The 8,341-nt window shown below is 41.7% G+C and overlaps 1 protein-coding gene across 2 annotated transcripts in view; it reads right to left on the bottom strand.

The window, feature by feature from the left end:
- Positions 1-8,341, bottom strand: part of LOC106528422 (discoidin domain-containing receptor 2) — a 30,382-nt gene that overhangs the window by 6,809 nt on the left and 15,232 nt on the right. Inside the window, exons 8-14 of one of the 2 annotated variants that reach the window (XM_014023590.1) lie at positions 7,547-7,787; positions 7,395-7,460; positions 7,087-7,220; positions 5,360-5,564; positions 3,320-3,537; positions 3,025-3,146; positions 2,735-2,947 (exon numbers count right to left, since the gene is read on the bottom strand). In XM_014023590.1, coding sequence (XP_013879044.1) covers positions 2,735-2,947; positions 3,025-3,146; positions 3,320-3,537; positions 5,360-5,564; positions 7,087-7,220; positions 7,395-7,460; positions 7,547-7,787 — 1,199 coding nt within the window. Of the gene's footprint in view, positions 1-2,734; positions 2,948-3,024; positions 3,147-3,319; positions 3,538-5,359; positions 5,565-7,086; positions 7,224-7,394; positions 7,461-7,546; positions 7,788-8,341 lie in introns of both variants that reach the window. The other variant, XM_014023588.1, reaches the window with a different exon arrangement.

Consider the following 8,341-nt stretch of genomic DNA (forward strand, 5'->3'; position numbering starts at 1 on the left):
CTTTAAAATTCTTAAGTTGGGAGTGGAAGAAGACTGTGTTGGTCACACGTGGTTTCTTTATTTCTACTGTGCTATAATGTAAAAAAAAATAACATAAGACCTGTTTGAAATGATTCTTTACCTCCCATTACTGAAGAGAAAACTTTAGGCTTATTGAAGTTTATGAAAGTTTCGTTATGCTCTCATTGCACCCCAACAAGATTTACAAGAAAACCTTAAATCACAGTGAGTGACACATTTTGTTGTATTATTTGTATATGTTCTTAAAAATGTTGTGGGATTAGGAATCAAAAAGAAAAAATAAGTTGGTCCTCTGGATGGGTTCTTCTTTAGTGAAATGTTTCGTCTCTCGTCCAAGAGACTTCTTCAGTCTGATGAGTTTCAGGTGAACTCAGCCTTAAAAGCACTGCCTCCACATGGTGGACAAAGAGGTTAGTCAGATGCAAAAGTGGGCCATCACTTAACAATAGGCTTGATTAGCTCTATTGCGCTTGATTAGCTCTATTGTTCATAGAGGGTCATGTGCCCCATCACCTGACTTATTGGTTTGAATGCTYTGGTTCTTACGTGTCGTGTCATGTGTATGGAGTGAATGCAGGTGGGGCTCAACGTCCCTTTGTTTTTGTTTTTTCCCTTTGTATTGGTTATTGTTGGTGCCCTGATTCACACCTTTTGCTCACAGGGGGCTGAGTCATACTTGCAACAACAGCATTGTAGGAGGAGGACAACTGGACACGAAGGCCTCCATCTCTGTTTAATGGTGGACGTTCCTCGGTGGCAAGGCGCCGGGGGGTGGATGAGATTCACCCGTGCTCCTTAAGACTCTGGATGTTGTGGGGTTGCATTGGTTGACGCGACTCTTCAACAACGCGTGAACATTGGGGCCAGTTACCCTGGATTGGCAGACTGGGGTGGTGGTCCCCCTATTTAAAAAGGGGGACCGCAGAGTGTGTTCCAACTATAGGGGGATCACACTTCTGAGCCTCCCTGGTAAGGTCTATTCAGGGGTCCTGGAGAGGAGGGTCCATCGGACAGTCAAATCTCGGATTCAGGAAGAGCAGTGTGGTTTTTGTCCTGGTCTGGAACAGTGGACCAGCTCTACACCCTCAGCAGTGTCTTGAAGGGGGCATGAGAGTTCACCCAACCAGTCTACATGTGTTTTGTGGACTTGGAGAAGGCYTTCGACCATGTCCCTTAGGGACTCCTGTGGGGGTACTCCGGGAGTATGGGGTACCAGGCCCATTGATACAGGCTGTTAGGTCCCTGTATGACCGGTGCCAGAGCTTGGTCCGCGTTGCCGGTAGTAAGTCGGACTCGGTTCCGGTGAGAGTTGGACTCCGCCAAGGCTGCTCTTTGTCGCAGATTCTGTTCATAACTTTTATGGACAAAACTTCTAGGCGCAGCCAAGGTGTTGAGGGGGTCCTTTTTGGTGACTTTAGGATCACATCTCTGCTTTTTGCGGATGATGTGGTCCTATTGGCTTCATCAGATCGTGGTCTCCAGCTCGCGCTGGAGCTGTTCGTAACCGAGTATGAAGCGGCCGGGATGAGGATCAGTGCCTCCAAATCTGAGACCATGGTCTTGAGCTGGAAAAGGGTAGTGGGCCGCCTCCGGGTCGGGGAGGAGGTCCTGCCCCAAGTGGAGTTTAAGTATCTCTGGGTCTTGTTCACGAATGAGGGAAGAATGGAGCGGGAGATCGACAGGTGGATTAGTGCTGCTTCTGCAGTGATGCGGGCGCTGTACCGGTCTGTCGTGGTGAAGCGAGAGCTGAGCCAGAAGGCAAAGCTCTCAGTTTATCAGTCGGTCTACATTCCTACCTCATCTATGGTCACCAGCTTTGGGTAGTGACCGAAAGAACGAGATCGTGGATACAAGTGGCCAAAATGAGTTTCCTCTGCAGGGTGTCTGGGCTCTCCCTTAGAGATAGGGTGAGAAGCTCGGTCATCCGGGAGGGACTCAGAGTAGAGCCGCTGCTCCTCCACGTTGAGAGGAGCCAGTTGAGGTGGCTCAGGCATCTGGTWAGGATGCCTCCRMGARGCCTCRCTGGTGAGGTYTTCRGGYCACGTCCCACTGGGAGGAGACCCAGAMGAAGACCCAGGACACGCTGGAGGGACTATGTTTCTRGGCTGGCCTGGGAACACCTTGGGATTCCCCCAGATGAGCTGGTCCAAGTGGCTGGGGAGAGGGAAGTCTGGGTCTCTCTGCTTGGGCTGCTGCCCCCGCGACCCGATCCCGGATAAAAGGAAGAAAACGGATGGACGGCCAGATGGACGGACGGACGGTACTCTTGTGTTAGTTTTATCTTTTTTAGTTATTGTTTTGCTAATTTTAGCTTTAGTGTTCTGATAATTTTAGTTTTTAGCTACTGTTCTGATCATTTTAGCTTTCAGGTACTCTTGTTCTTGCTGCAGCTTTTATTTTTAATTTTATTGTTTTGATAATTTAATGTTTTGGCCTTATTTTGAAATCAGCAGTTTAGTTTCTGCTTCAATAAATTTTAGCTGTCACTCAGTGCTTATTTTGGCAGGAAATGTTAAGTTTTAACTGTTCTGCTATTTTCAAGGCTGATGTCATTTTGACCCAAAATCAGCTGAAGAGTTCTGATTAAAATGACCTCTTTTTATTAGCTTAAATAATTAAATAGACGTAACTCTCTGAATAAACATTGTAATTAAATAAATTTAACTGAAGCCTCAGGGGTCATTTTGACCCCAAAGCAGCCGAAGAGTCCTACCTTATCATATCCAACTTCTCTTCCTGACCTGCCTCATCTTCGTCAGTGGTCTTCTTGAGTCTGAGACCACCCAGGAACTGATTCAGGTCTCCGTTTTCCATGTACTCAGTGATCATGCACAGAGGGTCTCTGTCCACGCACACGGCCAGCAGGCGGACTATGTTGGGGTCCCTCAGACGGGACATGATCCGGATCTCCTTCAGGAAGTCGTTCCTGCAGCACACAGGTGAGAAACGGTTTAAAACCTGACTAACGACTGAACAACCTGCTGCTCAGCCTCCCGTCTTCACCTGGCGTTCTTGTTGGCATCTTCTCGCAGTTTTTTTACAGCGACGAGCGAAGAATCATGGTTATCTTCGGCTGACTCCTCATCCAGAAAGACCCTCAGACCCTCAGCCTCACACAAGTGCACCTGTGTGGAGAAGCAGTCCAATGTTACTGTGGAACTCACAGTCTAGTGGTTTAGCCACACACAGAGCTCTGATTGATTTTTAAATATTACACTGAAGTGGCACCAATTTAATGTGGGAAACAAGAGAATAACATATCATTCTGAACTAACAGGGGCGAGAAAAGGGATCGTACTTCTCCAAACTGGCCCTCTCCCAGTTTCTCCTTGAAGGTGAGCTTCTCCCGGGGGAACTCCCTCATGGATGACTCTGCTCCGGCGATCAGGTTGATGGTGGCAGCTGTGATGGAGAACGTGCCGCTGTCTGAAGACTCCTGCAGACTYATGATGTCTGCCTCAGCGTAGTGCGGAGCGCTGTCCGGACCACCGGCTGCTCTGCAGGACGTCCCACACTCTGCAGGACAAACCAAAGCTTTAGATGAGCACAAAGCAAGGCCATGGAAGGCAGGGTGCTGAGGGTGCTGCATCACCCCCTGATATATGTCAGAGGACATGCTTGTCCACATACATCCAGATTTTATTAAAACAACTCAAAACACAGACTTCATTAGTGCTGCATGTCAACATTTTTTAATATTGTTGATTTATAAATCTAGTATCTACTTTATAAATATTGTCCAGAATAAGCATCATAGTTTAAATGTCCACTTTGACCTGCTTAGATTTGTGCTGACTCAGCATTGAGTTTTTTTTTTTTCAAATGACTTCAGTATAATTTGTGTTAATTTACAAGTCATGCAATAAAATATTCAGCTGGATTGTTCAGAGGGTGATATGATTTTTTTTTTTTGTCATTTGGATGCTTTTCAAAATATTTACCTTTAAAACAATTTTTTCAAAAAAAAAAACACATTTTGATTTCCTGACTTCCTTCAGAATCTTTCAAATCTGTTTCAGCTACTAGATTTTTTTGTATTTTTACGCTACTTTGAGCTAAACAGTATAAAAAGCTCTTAGCTTTTAGGCCATCACTTATTGTTAGGCGATGGTCCTCTTTTGCATGTGACTGACCTGTTTGTCCACGTGGAGGCAGTGCTTTTAAGACTGAGTTCACCTGAAACTCTCAGATTGAAGAAGTCTCTTGGAGGAGAGACGAAACGTTTCACTAAAGAAGAACCCATCCAGAAGACCTACTTGTTTTTTCTTTTTGTAAAAAGTTCTTAGTTGCAGCTTAGCTGCTTTGATCTTTTCAGCTATCATTCTTCTGATTTTAGCTTTTTAGAATTGGTCGTGCTATTTTCAGCTTTTATTTACTGTTTAACAAAATTTAGATGTTAGCTGCAATTTTACAAAGTTTACATTTTATCTGCCTTTTTTATATTAATTTTATCCTGTCCTGTTTTGCCAATTTGAACTTTTAGCTACTGCCCACCAGTTTTTAGCTTTTAGGTGCAGTTCAGCTAATTTTAGCTGTTGTTTGTACACTTCTAGCTACTGTTTTGTTAGCTTTATATTTAAACTATTATTTGACTGATTGTAGCTTTCAGATGCAGTTTAGCTATTTTGGGTTTTTAGCCACAATATTTATTATGAATTTTAGCTTGTAGCAACTGTTTATGTTTTTCACCTTTACATTTTAGTTAATGTTTAGACAATTTTAGCTAGTTTTAGCTATTAATTTTTAAAGCTTTTAGCTTCAGTTGAGCCAGTTTTATCTTTTAGCTGCAGTTTAACCAATTTTAGCTACTTCTAAACAAATTTTAGCTTTTTGCTTGCAGTGTAGCTAATTTTACCTTTTAACGGTTTCGACTACTTTTAGTTTCTCTCTGCAGTTAGGCTATTTGTGGCTTTTTGCTCATGTTTTCCTCACTAGCTTTTAGGTGCAGTTTCAATAATTTTAAATTTAAGTTTTGCTACAGTTTATTTAATGTCAGCTACTCGTGGCCTTTTAGTAAAATGTAGTTTTTACCTTTAGTTTAACTACTTTTAGCAGCAGTTAACTTTTTCATTTAGCTGTCATTTTTAGTTTTCAGTTGCTGTTTTGCTAGTTTGAACATTTTCAGCTTGTGTTTTACAGATTTTAGCCTTTAACTACTTTTTTGTTGTTGCTAATTTTAGCTTGTGTTCTATCATGCAGCACACAGCACAGCGGTCACACTGTCTTTATTTAGTGTTTTGATATTTCTCATTATTCCTCACTCATGTTTGGGCTCAGAACAGTTTATGTTGTCTGTCATCCATGTGAAACCCGTTTCCACTGCGACGGCTCAGTTTACCGAGGTGTTCAGTGGACTGGGCGAACTCGGGCAGTTTTCGGATGAGGCGAGACGGCTCCTGGTAGTCGGCACAGAGCGGGTAAATCCTGTCGTACGTGGAGGTGGAGCCCCCCTCGCTGGACAGAGACGAGTGGAGGAAGGAGAAGGCCCGGGTCTGAGCGGCCAGGCGGGCCGTGAGCTCATCGTCCAATAAGCGTCGAGACGCCTGCAGAGACAGACAGTTATCAGCGTGGAACAATCAGTGAAAAGACMAACACCTCGCTGGGCTGCCATTAAAACAAAAACAAGCTGATTTATTGTCGTGTAAAAACAAAATGTGGCTCATCTTTAAAAACGACGCAAAGCAAACCAGAAAAATTCTCAAAGAATTTCCATACAATTAAATAGAAAATTACAAAAAACAAGGTTTTGATTCCATAACAGAGTCAGTGACGCCTCTAATTTTTTTTTGGGGGGGGGGCACTAAAAATCCTGGGGTGGGCAGGACAGCTAGATTTGACACGTTGTTGTTACAAGTATGTTTTTTGACAAATAGAGCAAAGCAGGAGTTAGGGGGTCACCTTTATCTATCTATCTATTTATTTATTTATTTATTTATTTATTTATTTATTTATTTATTTATTTATTACATAATAGTACTGAAAGTCACTGTCTCTACTCAGCTTATTGAAGCTTGTCCTTTTATAAATCCTCCTTTTCACACCAGTCTGAAGGGGCCATGTTCTGTAATTCATGGAATAGGTGGTCTTGCTGCTATTATAAAATCCTCTAAGACAATGTTTATGTTTAAAAAGAGGATTAAGTTGCATTTATTAGGAAAATGTGCTATTTGTGGAGTCTAGTGGAGGTGGGATGTTGTTTTGTTTTTTTGTAAATGATGACTGAGTATTAAGAGGCAGATAAAATAAGTTTTCTTCAATCTGCACCCTTTTTATTCATGGCTTGATTTGCCTTTTATTAGTTTTTTTAATCTGTTTTTGCTGTTATTTTATTTTAATTTACTGCATATAGATTTTATACAGTTGGGTTTTATGAATGAATGAAATAAACTAAACTGAACTGAACTGAATAAAAAATTGAATTGAATAAAAATATAAAAAAATTGAACTGAATTGCCCCCCTGGCCCCCCGTGTTGACGCCCCTGGTATGAATAAAGAAAACCTGAGTGAGCCTGTGGCTCATTATGGTTACCATGATGACCAGAGCTTTAAAAAGTTTAACTTTAATAATCTTGGTTCTTTTTACTCTTCTTACACTCATTATGCCAAAAACATCAGCATTTTGTCAGCTTAGATCAGTGGTTCTCAATGTTGGGGTGGGGGCCCCATTTAGGTCACAAAACACCAAATGAGGGTCTTCAGATCATCTCCAGATTTCAACTTTAAAAATACGGGTTTATGGCAAACACTCACCATAATGAACAAAAATAGTGGTCATAAATTGCTTTGTCACAATCAATTTGTGGGTCAGGATAAAAACCACTGGTTTAAATCATTATAAAATTAAGTTTTAGGTTGTTATTGAAGCTTATTTTCTGCTTAATTTTATTATTTTGCCAGGAAACAACAAGTTGCACCTGTAGCATTTTAAACAAATTTATATTTTATATGTATTTCATAAAGGTCTTTTTTGCTAGATTATTTTTGTCTCTGCTTCAGCTGAACAACAAAAACAATTCCAAAATAATGTTATGGAAATAAAGCAATAATAAAAACTGTCTCCTCACCTTTTCGAGCATCTTTTGCCAGACCTGCCGCCACAGTATGATGACTATGATGGTGGACAGGATGGCTATGATCGCCACCAAGCAGCCAATCAGGATCCTCGTATTGCTGTCATCCACTTTGTGAGTGGGATCATCTGCTAAAGAGGCGTAAAAGAGTCGTTATGTAATAAACACTGTAATAACTGAATTACAAATGGACAGGGACGTCTGTATGTGCAGTAGTGTCGGATGCTGCCAGCAGGGGGCAGTGTCTGACCAGAAAACAATTTCAAAACAAACTGCCACTAGTTCCACTTTAAAGTGCTAACCTGGAGGTGTGTTAGCAGCAGGTCCATGTTTGTGAGATGACAGTGACGTGTTGTAAACTGCGGAGCCTGGCAGACAATGTTTTAAAAATCCATCAGTCCAGTCCACATGGTGGCACTTGGTTGTAGAATTAAAGCTTTTTACAGTTTTTTACCCGACTGGAAGGCCACCTCGCTGAACAGCAGCCACTGATCCCTGAAGTGGAAACGACACTTGACGCTGCTGGCCGTTCGATCCCCAAGAGGAACGGTGACAAAGTGAGCACCTTTTCTCAGGTCCTCCACCGCTGGCCTGAAGGTGACGGGGTCAGCCTCCCAGTCTGGTCCCGACCTGAAGAAACACGTGACCTGTCTGAACACGCTGACTCCACGGCTCAGCATGTTATTGCAGTGAACCTGCGGGGGTGAAAACAGTCAGTTTTATAAATGTAAAATTAGATTTCCAAAGGTTTTCTGTAGAGAAATCAGCTACTTTTCCACTTTTCTGTTTATCCTGTTGATGACTTTAGCTGAATCAGGCATTTATTATTGTCCTATTAATTCAGCTAATAAAGCAACATCAAACAGATGCTTGTGTTCATAAATTAGAGAAAATTTGTAGTGGAAATTCAAATCTATCATACTAGACTCTTGTGGAACATTTAGGAACAAGATATAACTAAATTACCCAACTAAGGATGTTTAATTAGCCATCTACAACAGGTAAGACATTACAGAGTCGTAATCTCTCCACAGAACCCCACTTTAAAATGATTATATTTAACTTTAAACACTTTGTTATTGTGTTGATGGCAACAGTAAATTTGCGTTAAAATGTGATTTCATTTGGTCAGAATTGATTGTTATTTATCTTCTTTCTTTCGCTTCAGGTTTGGTTTTCCAAAAATGTTGCCTTACTGCAAACATCGTTACACACACACACACACACACACACACACACACACACACAC

This window comes from Austrofundulus limnaeus, unplaced genomic scaffold (genome assembly GCF_001266775.1).
Source record: "Austrofundulus limnaeus strain Quisiro unplaced genomic scaffold, Austrofundulus_limnaeus-1.0 Scaffold378, whole genome shotgun sequence".
NCBI lineage: Eukaryota > Metazoa > Chordata > Actinopteri > Cyprinodontiformes > Rivulidae > Austrofundulus > Austrofundulus limnaeus.